The sequence below is a fragment of the Acipenser ruthenus genome, unplaced genomic scaffold (genome assembly GCF_902713425.1).
Source record: "Acipenser ruthenus unplaced genomic scaffold, fAciRut3.2 maternal haplotype, whole genome shotgun sequence".
Classification (NCBI taxonomy): Eukaryota; Metazoa; Chordata; class Actinopteri; order Acipenseriformes; family Acipenseridae; genus Acipenser; species Acipenser ruthenus.
The window spans coordinates 1-20,000 of record NW_026708266.1 but is presented as its reverse complement, the minus strand read 5'-3'; the positions used below and the strand labels follow the sequence as shown (position 1 = coordinate 20,000).

Here is a 20,000-nt window from a genome sequence, read left to right as displayed (position 1 = left end):
GGAGAGAGAGGAGAGAGAGAGAGAGAGAGAAAGAGAGAGAGAGGAGAGAGAGAAAGAGAGAGAGGAGCGAGAGAGAGGGGAGAGAGAGAGAGGAGAGAGAGAGAGCAAGAGGGAGAGAGAGAGAGACTGACAAACATTATTTTCTTTATTGTTTATGTTTATTTATTAATTTATATATTTATTTAATCTTGAATCAAGCACTGGCTGGCAGATTAATTGATCATGCATTGAGGTTATTTTATGAAAAACAATATTAATAGTAAAAAGAAACACACACACACAAACACAAACACAGATGACCGGAAGCAGTTCATTGTATCATTTTACCGTGATTGGAATTCTAACCTGTTTTCTTTTTTATTATTTATTTCTTAGACGGTAGAGGGTCCGATCAGCACGAGGACCGGAACGTCCCGGTTCCTGTTTTACAGGCGAGACAGCGGCACCACCACAGCGTTCGAGTCGTTTCTGTTCAGCGGCTGGTTTATCAGCAACCACAGATGTTTTGAATATGTCCCAGTGGCCATGTGTAAAGTGCAAGACTCCTCACAACGCGTCACCCATTTCAATCTCTCACGCAATACGTAAGTACCAAGCACGCCCGTACCGATCCGTGACGGCGCCCTGCGAGAGACATAAATCCAGCTCCACTCCCGAAACTTGCAGTCAGCGAATAAAATAAAGATAAAACAGAGACACACCCAAACCTCCTGGCAAGCCCGATGCATCTGTCGTGCGCAATGTGAACAGTTAAGAGAATCACTACGTTACTTATTTGAACCGAATTAAAGCACCCGAGCTAGCAAGCCAATATAGAAAGTGTCACATGACAAGTGTTCGTGTGGTGTTTTAGATTGCTGAAATCTTCTTTATAAACTTTATTTTTATTTTTGATGGCTCACATTGTAAGTGATATTCTGGAAGACGAGACTCCCTTTCCAAAGCGCGTAGAAACAAGCCATCAGCAGCGACAGTGCTTCCCGGCAGCTTTTGTCGAAATTCTCTTTTTATATTTATTTTCTGTTAACTTTAGTTCATGGATAATCTTGTTTGCTTTTAAACCAATTAAATTGTTACAAAAAAGAGACTATTCTATAGTCCGTTCATTTTAATTGCGTACATGGTCTTGTTGTACTAGTGCTCACACACTGCCTTTATTCTGCCTCTAACACATTGAATTGCACGCCGCTCTGTAGTTATGTGAGCGGTGACGTCATGACGTTCAGAACGTTGATGTTCTTCAGCGCTGTGACATCACAGTGGACTGCAAACGTCAGTCATTGTACCACTGTCAAAATAAAACTTCAGTGAAAGATCTCTGTTGGGGTGACTGACAATCTTTCTATTAGTACGCGCCAGCGCCCTCTAGTGTGCAGCTAGTACATTCCCTGCGACAGGACAGATCATTCGTTAGCTGGCGCTGGCTCTTCCCTCTATAAAGACAATTGTACTGATGTAAGCTGTTATCGCATACTGCGTGTCTGTGGCTGGGGACTTCAATCAAAGAGCAGCTCCTGGCTCACGGTTTAAAACCATACACTGCAGCACGGACGATCATTCAGTGTCCTCTGTGTGCTGGATTGAACATCTGAGTCACCCCTGCCGCTCCTTCTCTTCCCTAGGAACCCTGTGAATAAACAGAGTGCCAGACAACGGCAGGAATCCCTCGTCTCTCAACGCCTTCCGTTCCGCCACCTCCGCCAGAAGACCCCCCTGTTTAGATTGTGCTCCTAGATCTCCTGCTCCGCCCCTCCTGCTCTGCACTGGACTCTCCTGACCTCAGCACCACGTTACTGGATCCTCAGCTGATGCGCTATCCTTGCACTATTGCACTGCTAAAATGTCACTGTAGATATAATTTGCTGTGATCCTAACTAGCTGCATCCTAGTTCATATTGTATTCTAGTAGTATTATTATTCTTTGCACTGACTGTAAACTACACTGTGTTTAAATATGAAGCTTGCATTGTAACCCTGTGCTGCCCTGGAACACCTGTGAGTCGCCTGGGATAAAGACATCTGACAAATAAATACATAATAATAATAATAATAATAATAATAATAATAATAATAATAATAATAATAATTTGAAGTCACCTGACTGTTAGTTAATCTTCTCAGTGTCCACCAGGGGGAGACAGACTCGTTTTCACAGATTTACCAGCGAGGTCTTTCTTTTGAAGTACAGAAATGCCAAACGCAGCGTGAACCGCCCTCTGCGTGAAAAGGAAAAGGGGTCCCCACTCGAGAAACCAAATACAGAAGTAAGCGTGGGGAAATAAAACCCTTTCCGCTTTAACAATAAAAATACAAAAATAAATACGAAAAAAAATGGAATTTGAGAAAAACAGGAAAAAACATTGAAAGGGAAGCATTGTAAAGCACAGAGAGGTCTGGTAAAGCATAGGGAAGCATTGTAAAGCACAGAGAGGTCTGGTAAAGCATAGGGAAGCATTGTAAAGCACAGAGAGGTCTGGTAAAGCATAGGGAAGCATTGTAAAGCACAGAGAGGTCTGGTAAAGCATAGGGAAGCATTGTAAAGCACAGAGAGGTCTGGTAAAGCATAGGGAAGCATTGTAAAGCACAGAGAGGTATGGTAAGGTATAGGGAAGCATTGGAAAGCATAGAGAGGTCTGTTAAAGTATAGGGGAGCATTGTAAAGCACAGAGAGGTCTGGTAAAGCATAGGGAAGCATTGTAAAGCACAGAGAGGTCTGGTAAAGCATAGGGAAGCATTGTAAAGCACAGTCAAGTAGTCAATAGTAAATCATCTCTGCTTTATTCTGTGTCTTGTAGAACAAATTGAGGGAGCCCAAAGAATCATTTAAAAAATCAGGTTCCTTATTAATTAAAATCCATGATGTCAAATCCGAGACCCGTAGAGACCTCGGGACAATAACATTGTAAAGCACAGAGGTATGGTAAACCACACCGATATCAGGGTCTAGTGCTGTATATTATAAAGACATTTCAGAGGGCTGGATCGCATCGATATCAGGGTCTAGTGCTGTATATTATAAAGACATTTCAGAGGACTGGATCGCATCAATATCAGGGTCTAGTGCTATACATTATAAAGACATTTCAGAGGGCTGGATCGCATCACTATCAGGGTCTAGCGCTGTATATTATAAAGACATTTCAGAGGGCTGGATCGCATCACTATCAGGGTCTAGCGCTGTATATTATAAAGACATTTCAGAGGGCTGGATCGCATCACTATCAGGGTCTAGTGCTATATATTATAAAGACATTTCAGAGGGCTGGATCGCATCAATATCAGGGTCTAGTGCTGTATATTATAAAGACATTTCAGAGGGCTGGATCGCATCAATATCAGGGTCTAGTGCTGTATATTATAAAGACATTTCAGAGGGCTGGATCGCATCAATATCAGGATCTAGTGCTGTATATTATAAAGACATTTCAGAGGGCTGGATCGCATCACTATCAGGGTCTAGTGCTGTATATTATAAAGACATTTCAGAGGGCTGGATCGCATCAATATCAGGGTCTAGTGCTGTATATTATAAAGACATTTCAGAGGGCTGGATCACATCAATATCAGGGTCTAGTGCTGTATATTATAAAGACATTTCAGAGGGCTGGATCGCATCAATATCAGGGTCTAGTGCTGTATATTATAAAGACATTTCAGAGGGCTGGATCACATCAATATCAGGGTCTAGTGCTGTATATTATAAAGACATTTCAGAGGGCTGGATCGCATCAATATCAGGGTCTAGTGCTGTATATTATAAAGACATTTCAGAGGGCTGGATCGCATCAATATCAGGGTCTAGTGCTGTATATTATAAAGACATTTCAGAGGGCTGGATCACATCAATATCAGGGTCTAGTGCTGTATATTATAAAGACATTTCAGAGGGCTGGATCGCATCAATATCAGGGTCTAGTGCTGTATATTATAAAGACATTTCAGAGGGCTGGATCACATCAATATCAGGGTCTAGTGCTGTATATTATAAAGACATTTCAGAGGGCTGGATCGCATCACTATCAGGGTCTAGTGCTGTATATTATAAAGACATTTCAGAGGGCTGGATTGCATCAATATCAGGGTCTAGCGCTGTATATTATAAAGACATTTCAGAGGGCTGGATCGCATCAATTTCAGGGTCTAGTGCCCGAGTTAATGAAAAAGATTTGCCGTGTGTGGGCACTGTGCAGTATGTTGCTAGACCCGAACCCTAACCCAGACCCAAACCCAAACTCTATCCATTATTCACTAGACTTTACCCAAGGCCAAGTCCACATACCGCCACGAACTGGAGGCGAAAGTAAGGCGACTTTTAATTAGATAATTTATTACACGTACTATTGTCTTTAAATTAATTGGTTCTCATTTCATTTTCAGCGATCTGACTGGCCAAATTAGTGCACGTAGTAATTCGAATTACAACACTTACTAAAGTCAAATGAGAACGCGTCCTAAATATCTGAAACGCTTACAGTGGGCGCGTTAAGTAAGTGAGCCGCTCAGAAAGCGCGCTGAGCAGATTCAAATGACTTAGCGCTGTGCTCCACGAGAGCGCTGAGCGACTTTTAAAAATGGTGAATAATAATGATTTGCTTGTTTGTGTTTCTGAGGTGATGGTTGATGAAATGGCCCCGTGTGAAGTTACTGTCCCTGTTGGACCTCGCTGAGTTCGGCGCTCAGTTTGGACTGAACCTCATATCTGTCTGTGTTTAATACCGGCAATACCGACGTTAATAATGAGAATTATGAATAATATTAATGCTACAAGCCTAATAATAATAATAATACATTAAACTATAAAATAGCTCTACATTTATAAAAAATGAAATTAAAGGATACAAATTCGAAAACAACAATTTTTACCATCTTATTTAGCCAATTCAATACATAACTTCATAAGTCGAAACCAGTTCATCGTTCTTGACAAACGTATTTCAATCCTGCCTGTGATCTCCTTGTTTCCTGCAGGTGTCCATTGCGTCCGCTCACTCTGATCACTGATGAGAAATGCTCAGGAGCGGCTCTGAGCGGCTCAGCGGGAGCGGCACGGAGCGAGGTGTGAAGCTGATTCATTTACTGAGCCGCTCTGAGCCGCTCTGAGCCGCTCACTTACTTAACAAACCCAGCGCTGAAGAAAACCAACGTTCTGAACATTATGACATCACCACCCACATAGAGCGAAAAAAAACGTCTGACGTAGGAGATTTTTTTTTAAAATTGGCACTGCCACGCTTCCGTAGGATTGAGACATAATTAAAAAAAACAAACAAAAAAAAAACTATATGAACATAATTTAAATCTCTTAATAAGCATGATGTAATCAAAGAAACTACAAAATGATATTGCTAATAATAATAATAATAATAATAATAATAATAATAATAATAATAATAATAATTGTGTAATTCAATATGTTAGCGTAACATTATTCAGGTTTCATTGGCCTTTATGAAGTAGAACGAGTTCATTCTATACTACACTTTGAGAAGGGGCTGGTTCAGTCTCTTCTCTGTGCTTTACTACACTTTGAGAAGGGGCTGGTTCAGTCTCTTCTCTGTGTTTTACTACACTTTGAGAAGGGGCTGGTTCAGTCTCTTCTCTGTGCTTTACTACACTTTGAGAAGGGGCTGGTTCAGTCTCTTCTCTGTGCTTTACTACACTTTGAGAAGGGGCTGGTTCAGTCTCTTCTCTTTGTTTTACTACACTTTGAGAAGGGGCTGGTTCAGTCTCTTCTCTGTGTTTTACTACACTTTGAGAAGGGGCTGGTTCAGTCTCTTCTCTGTGCTTTACTACACTTTGAGAAGGGGCTGGTTCAGTCGCTTCTCTGTGTTTTACTACACTTTGAGAAGGGGCTGGTTCAGTCTCTTCTCTGTGTTTTACTACACTTTGAGAAGGGGCTGGTTCAGTCTCTTCTCTGTGCTTTACTACACTTTGAGAAGGGGCTGGTTCAGTCTCTTCTCTGTGCTTTACTACACTTTGAGAAGGGGCTGGTTCAGTCTCTTCTCTGTGCTTTACTACACTTTGAGAAGGGGCTGGTTCAGTCTCTTCTCTGTGTTTTACTACACTTTGAGAAGGGGCTGGTTCAGTCTCTTCTCTGTGTTTTACTACACTTTGAGAAGGGGCTGGTTCAGTCTCTTCTCTGTGTTTTACTACACTTTGAGAAGGGGCTGGTTCAGTCTCTTCTCTGTGCTTTACTACACTTTGAGAAGGGGCTGGTTCAGTCTCTTCTCTGTGTTTTACTACACTTTGAGAAGGGGCTGGTTCAGTCTCTTCTCTGTGTTTTACTACACTTTGAGAAGGGGCTGGTTCAGTCTCTTCTCTGTGCTTTACTACACTTTGAGAAGGGGCTGGTTCAGTCTCTTCTCTGTGCTTTACTACACTTTGAGAAGAGGCTGGTTCAGTCTCTTCTCTGTGCTTTACTACACTTTGAGAAGAGGCTGGTTCATTCTCTTCTCTGCTTTCCTGTCGGGTGATGTTGGCAGTGTCGCGTTTCTCTCCTCCGTCTCCCTCCCTCTATCACACCTGTTTTTGCATCCCGGGGGCCGGAGCTCAGCCCTGATTGGCTGGCCACTCCTCTCCCTGCTTCCTGGTCAAAAACAGGACCTCGCAACAACCCGGGGAACCAGAGCGATAGCCATGTTTGTTTGACTTTATCTTCGCTGAAGTTTGCATCGCTGAGATCGCCACAGTGGTCTGGTAGGTGAGACTGCCGGAGTGCAGGACTGACGGAACCAGGATTCAGCAGACCAGCGCTAGATACTATTGTGAGGCACTTTGTCAACCTGCTTACTGTACAGAAGCAGCACCTGCGCCGGTGTGATGTCATACTGTGTTCTGCATTCCGTGACGGTAATTATTATTATTATTATTATTATTATTATTATTATTATTATTATTATTATTATTATTATTTATTTGTCAGATGTCTTTATCCAAGGCGACTCACAGGTGTTCCAGGGCAGCACAGGGTTACAATGCAAGCTTCATATTTAAACACAGTGTAGTTTACAGTCAGTGCAAATAATAATAATACTACTAGAATACAATATGAACTAGGATGCAGCCAGTTAGGATCACCATAATACATTAGCTGTGTTTCTAAATCTCATTAGACAAATCAAATGAAATCAATTTTTTTTTGTATAGCGGTTTTCATAGCATCTCAAGGCGCTTAACAGAAAATAACAGTTCAGAACATCAACAACGAAACTGCATAAACATAAAAACCATTAATAAAACTCTAGTATATATATACAGCTCTGGAAAAAATTAAGAGACCACTGCAAAATTATCAGTTTCTCTGGTTTTACTATTTATAGGTATGTCTTTGGGTAAAATGAACATTTTTGTTTTATTCTATAAACTACTGACAACATTTCTCCCAAATTCCAAATAAAAATATTGTCATTTAGAGCATTTATTTGCAGAAAATGACAACTGGTCAAAATAACAAAAAAGATGCAGTGTTGTCAGACCTCGAATAATGCAAAGAAAATAAGTTCATATTCATTTTTAAACAACACAATACTAATGTTTTAACTTAGGAAGAGTTCAGAAATCAATATTTGGTGGAATAACCCTGATTTTCAAGCACAGCTTTCATGCGTCTTGGCATGCTCTCCACCAGTCTTTCACATTGATGTTGGGTGACTTTATGCCACTCCTGGCGCAAAAATTCAAGCAGCTCGGCTTTGTTTGATGGCTTGTGACCATCCATCTTCCTCTTGATCACATTCCAGAGGTTTTCAATGGGGTTCAGGTCTGGAGATTGGGCTGGCCATGACAGGGTCTTGATCTGGTGGTCCTCCATCCACACCTTGATTGACCTGGCTGTGTGGCATGGAGCATTGTCCTGCTGGAAAAACCAATCCTCAGAGTTGGGGAACATTGTCAGAGCTGGGGAACATTGTCTGGGGGTCTCTTAATTTTTTCCAGAGCTGTATATATATATATATGAATATGAATATGCATGAACGGAACCTTTCTAAAAGTGGGTGGGCCAGGGCCTTGGGGGGTATGAAGTATTTCTGTGGATAAATGAATCCAATTTAACAGCTTCGTCAGATATTGAAGCAGGTTACGACTACACTGCTACGAGACTTCTTGTCCTTGGATGATGCAAATAAATTAGTACGTGCTTTTATTTTTTCTATGTTAGATTACTGTAACGCTTTATTCTCTGGATTTACAAGTCATGCTCTATCACGTCTACAGCTAGTGCAAAATGCTGCTGCTAGAATGCTAACTAGAACACAAAAGAGGGCTCACATTACGCCTGTGTTGGCATCATTGCATTGGCTTCCTGTGCATTACAGAATTGATTTTAAAATTCTATTACTAGTTTTTAAAGCACTGAATGGACTATCTCCACAATATCTAAATGATATGCTAATTCCTTATCAGCCTGAACGCACTCTGAGATCTGCAAATGCTGGCCTTTTATGTATTCCGAGGGTGAATGGTGAATGGGAGAGGCTGCTTTCTGTTTTAATGCCCCCCCCCCACTCTGAAACTCCTTACCCCCTTTTATCATTCACCTTCAATTGCAATCCTCAAATCTCGATTAAAAACATACCCTTTAACATACACAGGAGGCTGTGTGGTCCAGTGGTTAAAGAACAGGGCTTGTAACCAGGAGGTCCCCGGTTCAAATCCCACCTCAGCCACTGACTCATTGTGTGACCCTGAGCAAGTCACTGAACCTCCTTGTGCTCCGTCTTTCGGGTGAGACGTAGTTGTAAGTGACTCTGCAGCTGATGCATAGTTCACACACCCTAGTCTCTGTAAGTCGCCTTGGATAAAGGCGTCTGCTAAATAAATGATTAATAATAATAATAATAATAATATAGCTTTTCCATAACATTTTTATGTTTTATTGTTACTTCTGTTTTTAATAACTGTACTCTTTTCTTACTGTTTATTATTGTATTTTTGTATTTTGTTTTCTGTATATAAAGTGCTTTGAATTGTATTATTATTATTATTATTATTATTATTATTATTATTATTATTACTAATAATGATGATGAGCTTGCGGTCTGAATGCCGGTCCCACAGGCATCATTTCATTTACAGCAAAAGCTATCTATTGTAAAACAAACAACAAAAGAAAATGACCATGTACAGCATTTACATTGATACAGAATATATTGATAAAGAATATTAAACAGCTGTCTACAAAGTATTTGTTTAGCATTATAGCCTATGGAGCTATTTTTTTTAAGTTCTACAGTTATTTGCTTCTTCAGACACAAATCACATGAAATCACATCACCAGGGGTCACAAATGGAGATTAGATAAAGGGGCATTCAGAACAGAAAATAGGAGGCACTTTTTTACACAGAGAATTTTGAGAGTCTGAAATCAGCTCCCCAGTAATGTTGTTGAAGCTGACACCCTGGGATCCTTCAAGAAGCTGCTTGATGAGATTCTGGGATCACTAACAACCAAACAAGCAAGATGGGCCGAATGGGGCCTCCTCTCGTTTGTAAACTTTCTTATGTTCTTATGAAATGGTAACAGATGTTTCAACAGTTCTGTAGTGTTACAAGATGACGAATGCTGCAACATTCACTGCCACGCGTAAACTCGCCCCCTGCCCCCCCCCCCCCCCCCCTGTTTAAAAAGTGAGTGGGCAGTGACCTGTTGTCATCATGTAACCATGGGAAAAGCAAAGACTGCAAAACTGCCATGCAAAGTGTGTAAGAGTGACGTAGATCAAAACAGATTTACCAGGGGCCTGGTTGTTCAAACAATAATAATAATAATGGTAATGATGATGATGATGATGATGATGTCACTGCTTGCTGATGTTCTCTTGTTAAACCCCCTCACACACCGCAGTCTGGGTGATACACAGTCGACTCACGTCAAGCCCGGCGTGTGCTTCTGTCCCCGCTTCCTGTCTGAGAACGCGCGCTTCCTGTTTCCTGCCTGCGCCGCGGCCGTTGCCAAGGTGACAGGGTCAGGCTGTCCGCATGCAGGTGTGGCGAGACTCGATAGCGAGACTTGAAATGAGATCGAAGCCGACAAAACAATCCATGAACCTGGCTGGCTGGCTGACTGGCTGGCTGACTGGCTGGCTGACTCGCTCGCTGGATGGCTGGCTGGTTCGCTGGCTGGCTCGCTGGCTGACTGGTTCTCTGGCTGACTGACTGGCTGGCTGGCTGGCTGGTTCTCTGGCTGACTGGCTGGCTGGCTGGCTGACTGGTTCTCTGGCTGGCTGGCTGGCTGGCTGGCTGGCTGGCTGGCTGACTGGCTGGCTGGCTGGCTGGGTGAGCACCCTTTGTTACACCAGCCTCAGACGTGCAGCCCTGTGATTCTTTTGTAAACATGGTATCTGGTGCTACCACACTTGGATAAAGCCTTTTTTTTCGTGGACGTTTTTCAGTTTTACTCAGACGCAGACCCCCTGACTTGTATATGAATCCATGTACCAAAGTGTAAGACCATAGCAGGCTCGGTGCTCCAGTGGTTAAAGAAAAGGGCTGGATACCAGGAGGTTCAAATCCCAGCCATTGACTCACTGTGCGTGACCCTGAGCAAGCCACTGAATCTCCTTGTGTTCCGTCCTTCGGATGAGACGTCAAACAAACAAGCTCCTATTGGAAGTGACTCTGCAGCAGCAGCAGCAGTTGTTGATGATGCAGAGTTCACCCCCATAGTCTCTGTAAGTCGCTGTGGGTAAAAGTGTCTGCTAAATGACTAATTATTAATAATAATAATAATAAAATGTTCCTGTTAGCACAATCGCACAGCACACGTTTCGACTGAGCAGCATCTCTCTGAAGACTTCTGTGTGCTAATCTTAGTTGAATCAGTCTTGTCACAGTCATGAATCGTTTGTCGTTTGGTGGGGAAGCTCTCCTACCTGTTGTGGATTTGCAGGCAGCATTTGCAACTCTTGATCAAACATCCGGTGTACAGATTGCAACCACAGGAAATGAACTGAAGAGTGGGGAGAGAAGAGGTGGAGAGAGAGGGAGAGGGAGAGGGAGAGAGAGAGAGGAGAGGGAGAGAGGAGAGAGAGAGAGAGGGGGAGAGGGAGAGAGGAGAGAGAGAGAGGGAGAGAGGAGAGAGAGGGGGAGAGAGAGAGAGGAGAGAGAGGAGAGAGAGGGGGAGAGAGAGAGGGGGAGAGGGGAAGGGGGAGAGAGAGACAGGGAGAGGGAGAGAAATTCTCTCCTCCTTTTTCCTTTCTGCCTCTCATCTATATTCTAGATGCAAACCAACCGATCCTCTCAAACAAGCAGCAAGCAAAACCATTTAGCAAACTGAGAGAAAAGCGATTCATGGTGTTGGGTGCTGCTGTCTCTCTCTCTTTCTCTCTCTCTCTCTCTCTCTCTCTCTCTCTACACCGCCTCTCTCTCTCTCTCTCTACTCTGTGGGCAGGAAGTTGCGCTCGAGTCGAGATAGAGAGACCTTAAAAAAAAAAATTTAAAAACCAAAGAGCGTCCATTTGACAGCCTGTGAGGGGAAGAACAGAGTGAAACAACAGAGAGAGGGAGAGAGAGAAAGAGACAGAGAGAGAGATAGAGAGAAAGAGACAGAGAGAGAGAGATAGAGAGAGAGATAGAGAGAGGGAAAGAGACAGAGAGAGAGAGACAGAGTGAGAGGAGAGACAGAGAGAGAGAGCGAGAGAGAGACAGAGAGATAGAGAGAGAGACAGAGACAGAGAGAGAGAGAGAGAGAGAGATAGAGAGAGAGACACAAACACACACAGAGAGGAGTTGGTGCCACACTGGGATTAGACTGGGAAGCTGGGTGAGTTTGCTGTGCCGCTGTATTGAGTGTTGAAGCTGTTTCTCTGAAGCGAGGCGTTTGGGACGGAGCGGGGTGGTGGTGTAGGGTGGGGGGGGGGCAGGGCTGCACCGGAAACTAGAAGCTGAGCTGAAGAAGAGAGGAGGGGGGGGGGGGCAGCCCTGAGATCCCTTCAGTAATCTCCTGGGAGAGACGGGGAGGGGAGGAGGGTGAGCATTATCAAAGCCTTGCTGCAGATCTCGACTCGATCTTCATCAGAGCAACGAGACGGACGGACGTCTCTCCCTGGCGTTCATCTGCTTTTTGCATTTCGTTCCGGATTCTCAAACGGTCCGGATGTCATCAGCACGGTCTGTTTTTTTTTTTTTTTCAGACGGCAGTGACGCACCCAACAAAGTTACCATTTTAATTCAGACTTTTAATTCGGGGGGGGGGGGGGGGGGGCTGTGATTCGTCTGAAATTTTTGATTATTCGTTTTAAGAGAATGCAAATGATATGTGGCTGTTTTTTTGTGTTGCTGTCAGATTGTTTTTTTTTAAAAAAAGTGGTAATGACGATTTGGAGGAAATAGCTTTGAGAATTTCAGCTCTTAAAGGGTAACCACAGGGATCAGTATTAGGTCCTCTGCTATTCCTAATCTACATTAATGATTTAGATTCTGGTATAGTAAGCAAACTTGTTAAATTTGCAGACGACACAAAAATAGGAGGAGTGGCAAACACTGTTGCAGCAGCAAAGGTCATTCAAAATGATCTAGACAGCATTCAGAACTGGGCAGACACATGGCAAATGACATTTAATAGAGAAAAGTGTAAAGTATTGCATGCAGGCAATAAAAATTATAAATATCATATGGGAGATACTGAAATTGAAGAAGGAATCTATGAAAAAGACCTAGGAGTTTATGTTGACTCAGAAATGTCTTCATCTAGACAATGTGGGGAAGCTATAAAAAAGGCCAACAAGATGCTCGGATATATTGTGAGAAGTGTTGAATTTAAATCAAGGGAAGTAATGTTAAAACGTTATAATGCATTAGTAAGACCTTGACAAGAATATTGTGTTCAGTTCTGGTCACCTCGTTACAAAAAGGATATTGCTGCTCTAGAAAGAGTGCAAAGAAGAGCAACCAGAATTATCCCGGGTTTAAAAGGCATGTCGTATGCAGACAGGCTAAAAGAATTGAATCAGTCTTGAACAAAGAAGACGGTGATCTGATTCAAGCATTCAAATTCCTAAAAGGTATTGACAATGTTGACCCAGGGGACTTTTTCGACCTGAAAAAAGAAACAAGGACCAGGGGTCACAAATGGAGATTAGATAAAGGGGCATTCAGAGCAGAAAATAGGAGGCACTTTTTTACACAGAGAATTGTGAGGGTCTGGAACCAACTCCCCAGTTATGTTGTTGAAGATGACACCCTGGGGATTCCTGGGAGCTGTGTGCTTTTCAGAGTCCAGGGGGCCTGTGTTTTCAAAGCGTGCTACTGTCGTGTTTTTAATGAACTCGTGTTTTTTGAAAGCTGTTAAACGTCGGCTCATTTTACAGAACTGGCTACACAGCCAGGAGATAGAATCCAAGTTCTCCTCAGCACTCCTAACAAAAAAAATAGAAAGAAATAATGTAATGAGTCACGAATCTGATTATTATTACTGCGCGTCCGCTAGTGGATTCACGGTGTCTATTGACATCTCTATTGATTATTAATGGTTCGTAATAGAGGTATAAGCTTCGTGGTCTCTGGTCAAGCGCAGGCAGTGTATTGAACAGGAATGGACACTGCCAGTGACCAGGAAACTGACCAGATCAACTTTTATATGCGGTCTCCTTTCTTTCCTTCTTTCTTTCTTTCTTTCCTTCTTTCTTTCTTTCTTTCTTTATTATTATTTGCACTGACTGTAAACTACACTGTTTTTAAATATGAAGCTTGCATTGTAACCCTGTGCTGCCCTGTAACACCTGTGAGTCACCTGGGATAAAGACTTCTGACAAATAAATAATATACACTGTATTTAAACATTTCTCTCTCTCTCTCTCTCTCTCTCTCTCTCTCTCTCTCTCTCTCTCTCTCTCTCTCTCTCTCTCTCTCTCCAGCCTGCTGCTGATGGAGGCATCGCTGTAGTAACCATGGCAACCAGCTAACACCTGCAGTCCCGCGGGCCTCGGACCGAACAGAACCTGAAACCTGCTGTCGGAAACCGGAACCAAAACAGAACCCAAAAACACAAAACCCGGAACAAACAAAACCAGATTATTTATTTCCAGATTTTTTTTTTTTTTTTTTTTATTTATGGAGAGAGACTCTGAACCCCTCCACCAGGGGGAGCCGCTGGGCAACCAGTACTCGGGATCCCAGAGTCTGGAAGGAGGAGGAGGGGAGGAGAGGGGTTGGGACAGGGGAGAGAACTGGGGTGAAGGAGTGGGAGAAAGAAGGGAGGGAGGGAGGGACACAGAAGAAGCGGCAGGAGACTGGGAGCCCCAGTACGGGGATCCGAATCTGGGGCAGGATCCCGGAGAGGAGAGGGGTCCGGTGGAGGACAGTGAGCGAGGGGAGGGATGGGGGCAGGACCTTGCAGAATTCTGGGGTGAGTCACCCCTGCAGGGGCCGGACCTGCCTCCCTGGGACTTGGGTTCGAGTGGCACAGACGAGGAGCTGCTGGAGCGCTCTGCTGCGTCGGGGGAGCGGGGCAGCTCCGTGGGGGGAGGCAGCCTCGAGAAGCTGAGCGTGACGTGGACTGACAACCCGCTGAGCCGGGGAGAAGAGGGGAGAGAGGGGGGGGCTGAGGGCTCTCACTCCCCCTCTCCTCCTCCCTCGCCCTCCGCATCCTACTCTCCCTCTCCTCCTACCCCCTCTCCTCCCTCCCCCTCTCCTCCTCCCTCACTCTCTGCATCCCACTCCCCCTCTCCTCCTGCTCCCTCTCCTCCCTCCCCCTCTCCTTATCATTCCTTCTCTCCTCCTGCCCCCTCTCCTCCCTCCCCCTCTCCTCCTTCCCCATCTCCTCCTCCATCGCCCTCCACATCCCACTCTCCCTCTCCTCCTCCCCCCTCTTTTCCCTCCCCCTCTCCTCCTTCTCATTCCCTCTTTCCTCCTTCCCCCTCTCCTCCTCCCTCGCTCTCCGCATCCCACTCTCCCTCTCCTCCCTCCTCCTTTCCTTCTCATTCCCCCTCTCCTCCTCCCTCTCCCTCTCCCTCCACAGCTTTCTGTCAGCTTCCTGTTAATCAGTCAGACTGTTACACAGAGACAGGGGACAGTGTAACAGGGGACAGTGAGACAGAGGACATCATGACAGGGGACAGAGAGACAGGGGGCAGTGTGATAAGGGACAGCGTGACAGGGGACAGAGAGACAGAGGACAGTGAGACAGGGGGCAGTGTGATAGGGGACAGTGAGACAGGGGACAGCGTGACAGGGGACAGTGGTTTGGACCGTGAGGAGGTCAGTGACCCGGCTCCTATCCCAGGCTCTCCAGGACCCAGCGGAGAGGGCGGTCCTGTGCAGGGAGGGGCTGTTGGAGAGAGAGAGGAGGGGAGCAGCGTGCAGGAACAGGAACGAGAGGCCCAGGTAATTACTGCACTGTTTCACAATCAGGAAGCCGCTGTCAGGCATGAATCCCCTTAGAAACGTTCACCGCATGCTGTTCAGCTTCCCTCTCTGTGCTTTACAATGCTAGCCTATTACACTTAGCTGTGTAGCCAGACAGAGACACACACACACTGAGACACACACACACACTGAGACACACACACTGAGACACACACACACACACACTGAGACACACACACACACACTGAGACACACTGACACACACACACTGAGACACACACACACTGAGACACACACACACTGAGACACACTGACACACACACACACTGAGACACAGACACACTGAGACACACTGACACACACACACACTGAGACACAGACACACAGAGACACAGACACACAGAGACACACACACACTGAAACACACACACACTGAAACACACTGACACACTGAGACACAGACACACTGAGACACACTGAGACACACTGAGACACACACACTGAAACACACTGAGACATACACACACTGAGACACACACACACTGAGACACACACACACTGAAACACACTGAGACATACGCACACTGAGACACAGACACACTGAGACACACTGACACATGCACACTGACACACACACTGAGACACACTCACACACACACACACACACACACACACACTGACTGGTATTTATATAAACAGGAAATGCAGCTGTTTTATAAAGAAGCCTCTTAATAAGAAGTCTGGACAGGAAATGTTTCTGTAACGTTATCATGAGATCAGAAGCACATGACTCCCTCGCACCACAAATACCTCAACACAGCGACTGCTTGAGCCCTCAGAAACATTTACTGCGGTTCATTTGCATGATAATTTACAATGCAGTTACCATGATTAAAATATGCTTCCCCACCCCTCTCTGTGTTTTGCAATGCTCCCCTGTGCTTCGCTGTGCTGTATCACGCTGTGCTGTATCACGCTGTGCTGTGCTTGCTCTCTGGGTCTCTCTACCTCTGGGGCATCTCTGTAACCTTCTTGTTTTTATCTCCAGGATTGTCCCTCTTCCAGCCCTGAGGAGACTCCTCTCACAGAAGCTGCAGAAATCCACACTGCAGACAGCACTGGAGGTAATGCTGTGCCATTTCACTGCTTTCACACACAGACCGCTGATGAGCACTGGCACTGAAGCACTGCAAGATTCATATCAATGAGCCAATTAGAGACTTACAGAGACTAGGGGGTGAACTATGCATCATCAACAACTGCTGCTGCTGCTGCTGCTGCAGAGTCACTTACTTGCTTTACCAGACCTCTCTGTGCTTTACAATGCTTCCCTATGCTTTACCAGACCTCTCTCTGCTTTACAATGCTTCCCTATGCTTTACCACACCTCTCTGTGCTTTACAATGCTTCCCTATGCTTTACCAGACCTCTCTGTGCTTTACAATGCTTCCCTATGCTTTACCAGACCTCTCTGTGCTTTACAATGCTTCCCTCTGCTTTACCAGACCTCTCTGTGCTTTACAATGCTTGCCTATGGTTTACCAGACCTCTCTGTGCTTTACAATGCTTGCCTATGGTTTACCAAGCTTTCACTGTGCTTTATTACACTTTGCTGTGCTTTTCATATACTAGCGTTTGTTCAAATGGTTTCTTCTTAAAAATACATTTGAGAGTGACTCAGGTATCACAAGGAGGAAACTGACAATTCGGATGACCGATCTGACACACACACACACACTGACACACACTGACACACACACACACACACACACACACACACACACGTCCCTCGGATCTGAAGTGTGCTGAATTTTAGAAATGCTGAAAGGAACTCAATCGACTCAGTGACAGAACGAATCTCATCTTTTTCACCCCTCAGCTGCTGAGGGGCCCCTGTGTGGCCCGGTCGAGGGGCCCCTGGTCACGGAGGAAGGAGTGAGCGGTAACCACGGCGATGCCTCGCAGGAGGAGGGGGAGGGGGAGGAGGAGAGGGCGGAGCCAGGAGATCTCACCCCTGCGATGTACTTTGAAGGACTCGACAGCACTGATATAGAGAGGTAGGAAACGGTTTCATATCATATCATTTTAACATTTGAATTTATTAAGAACGAAAAAAAACTGATAGCCAAGGCTTTAAAAACCTATAATTATACGAGGCTCAGTGGTCCAACGATTACAACAAAGGGTTTCAATACCAGGAGGTTCAAATCCTGGACCCTGAGCAAGTCACTGAACCTCCTTGTGCTCCGTCCTTCGGATGAGACGTCAAACAAACGAGCTCCTATTGGAAGTGACTCTGCAGCAGCAGCAGCAGCAGTTGTTGATGATGCAGAGTTCACCCCCCTAGTCTCTGGAAGTCGCTGTGGATAAAAGCATGTGCTAAATGACTCATTAATAATAATTTTTAGCCTGAGCAATATTACAATATTATCACTGGTCCCCTTTCAAGGTGCGCGAACCGAAGCTCCTAAAAATCCATTTCCTATCTTATATATATTTGAAAGGCAGCGTTGGAGATGGAAAGCGGCTGGCTTCTGATTCCTGCATTGCAGCGGGACGGTTAAATACCTGCTCAAGGATTCGATCCTAATCTAATTGATCATCTGACAGTCCCAAAACTAAAGCACAGAGTCTCCAAATTCAATGGGGTTCGTGTCCCATTAATCCCATTGAAACCAGCAGCCCAGTCCCAGCTCCAGACTGGTTTACTCGCACAGCAACGCATAGATAACGAACTTAACATGATGCAATTATTGCACTGAATGGCGCTATCCTTGCACTATTGCACTGCTAACATGTCACTGTAGATATAACTTGCTGTGATCCTAACTGGCTGCATCCTAGTTCATATTGTATTCTAGCAGTATTATTATTATTTGCACTGACTGTAAACTACACTGTGTTTAAATATGAAGCTTGCATTGTAACCCTGTGCTGCCCTGGAACACCTGTGAGTCGCCTTGGATAAAGACATCTGCCAAATAAATACATAATAATAATAATAATAATAATAATAATAATAATAGGTGATATAGGGAGGGCTAGAGATTCGACTCCTCATACAGTGATCTTCAATCCAGTACATTGTGCTTGTAATTAATTAACTGAGCCCCCCCCTCTTCACAGCGACTCCAGACCCCCCCCAGCTCAGACTGGACTGGGAGAGGCTGTGGGAGAGCCGTCGGGCCAGTCCCCCCCCCCACGCCAACGGAAACAAAGTGGACAGCGAAGCAGCCCGCAGGCTGGCCGCCCGGCTTTTCAATCTGGAGGGATTCAAGAGGGGCGACGTGGCGAGACACCTGTACAAGAAGTGAGTTATTATTATTATTATTATTATTATTATTATTATTATTATTATTATTATTATTATTATTATTATTATTGTTATTATTATTATTATTATTATTATTATTATTATTATTATTATTAATGAGATATTTAGCAGATGCTTTTATCCCAAGCGACTTAGAGATTAGTGGGGTGAGCTCTGTTTCATCAACAACTGCTGCTGCTGCTGCAGAGTCACTTCCAATAGGAGCTCGTTTGTTTTACATCTCATCTGAAGGACGGAGCAAAGCGATCTCCAGGCTACAGGGCGCATCCTGCACTCCATGCTGAGCGCCTTTACTGGATGGGACCACAAACCTAACATATACTGTACTAATATAGACTCTCCCCCTCTCTCTCCCTCCCTCTCCCGCTCTCCCCCCTCTCTCTCTCTCCCCCTCCCTCCGCCTCTCTCCCCCCTCCCTCTGCCTCCGCCCCCCCCTCCCCCTCTCTCCCCCTCCCTCTCCCCTCCCTCTCCCCCTCTCTCCTCCTCCCTCTCTCCCCATCACTCTCTCTCCCCCTCCCTCTCTCCCCCTCTTCCCGTCTCTCCGTCCCTCCCTGTCCCCTCTCTCTCCCTCTCTCCCTCTCTCCCCCTCTTCCCCTCTCTCCCCCCCTCTCTCTCTCAGTAACGAGTTCAGCAGTGTGGTAGCGGAGGAGTATCTCAAGTTTTTTGATTTCTCTGGACAGACCCTCGACCAGGCCTTGAGGTAAAGAGAGGGGAGGAGAGGGGGAAGAGGGAAAGGGTGAGGAGAGGGGAGGGGTGAGGATAGGGGGATTGAGAGAGAGAGGAGAGGAGAGGAGAGGGGGGCGGTTGAGGGAGAGGAGAGGAGAGGGGGGAGGGAGATGAGAGGGGGGGGGAGGAGAGGAGAGGGAGGGAGGTACCTCTATAGTTTTAGTTCCATTAGTTCAGTATAGATCCCTTTACTGCTGTTGATGTCGGGTCTAATTCTGGTGTGTGTGTGTGTGTGTGTGTGTGTGTGTGTGTGTGTGTGTGCGTGTGTGTGCACGTGTGCGTGTGTGCGTGTGCGTGTGCGTGTGTGTGTGTGTGTGTTTCCGCAGGTCCTTTCTGAAGGAGTTTGTTCTGGTGGGAGAGTCCCAGGAGAGGGAGCGGGTGCTGCAGCACTTCTCACAGCGGTACCAACACTGCAACCCAGAACAGCTGAGCACAGCCGGTGAGAGGAGAGAGGAGAGAGGAGAGAGGAGGAGAGAGGAGAGTGAGAGGAGAGAGGAGGAGAGAGGAGAGGAGAGGAGAGAGGAGAGAGGAGAGGAGGAGAGAGGAGAGGAGAGAGGAGGAGAGGAGAGAGGAGGAGAGAGGAGAGGAGAGAGGGAGAGAGGAGGAGGAGAGGAGAGGGAGAGGAGAGGAGAGGGGA

At 45.4% G+C, this 20,000-nt stretch overlaps 2 protein-coding genes across 3 annotated transcripts in view; both read left to right on the top strand.

The window, feature by feature from the left end:
- LOC117969125 (uncharacterized) overlaps positions 1-2,242 on the top strand; it is a 9,184-nt gene extending 6,942 nt beyond the window's left edge. For both annotated transcript variants that reach the window (XM_059020521.1, XM_059020520.1), the window contains exons 7-8: positions 376-584; positions 1,623-2,242. In XM_059020521.1, the coding sequence (XP_058876504.1) occupies positions 376-584; positions 1,623-1,734 (321 nt within the window). In that variant the 3' untranslated portion in view covers positions 1,735-2,242. The remainder of the gene's footprint in view (positions 1-375; positions 585-1,622) is intronic.
- An 11,807-nt stretch (positions 2,243-14,049) lies between these two features.
- Positions 14,050-19,802, top strand: LOC131730493 (PH and SEC7 domain-containing protein 1-like; the record flags this gene model as incomplete). The annotated part of the gene is given in 7 exon segments (XM_059020517.1): positions 14,050-14,509; positions 14,957-15,321; positions 16,352-16,427; positions 17,183-17,344; positions 18,430-18,613; positions 19,257-19,337; positions 19,690-19,802. Coding segments are annotated over 7 exon segments (1,441 nt in total), but the record flags the coding sequence as incomplete, so codon positions are not given.
- Positions 19,803-20,000: the final 198 nt, after the last annotated feature.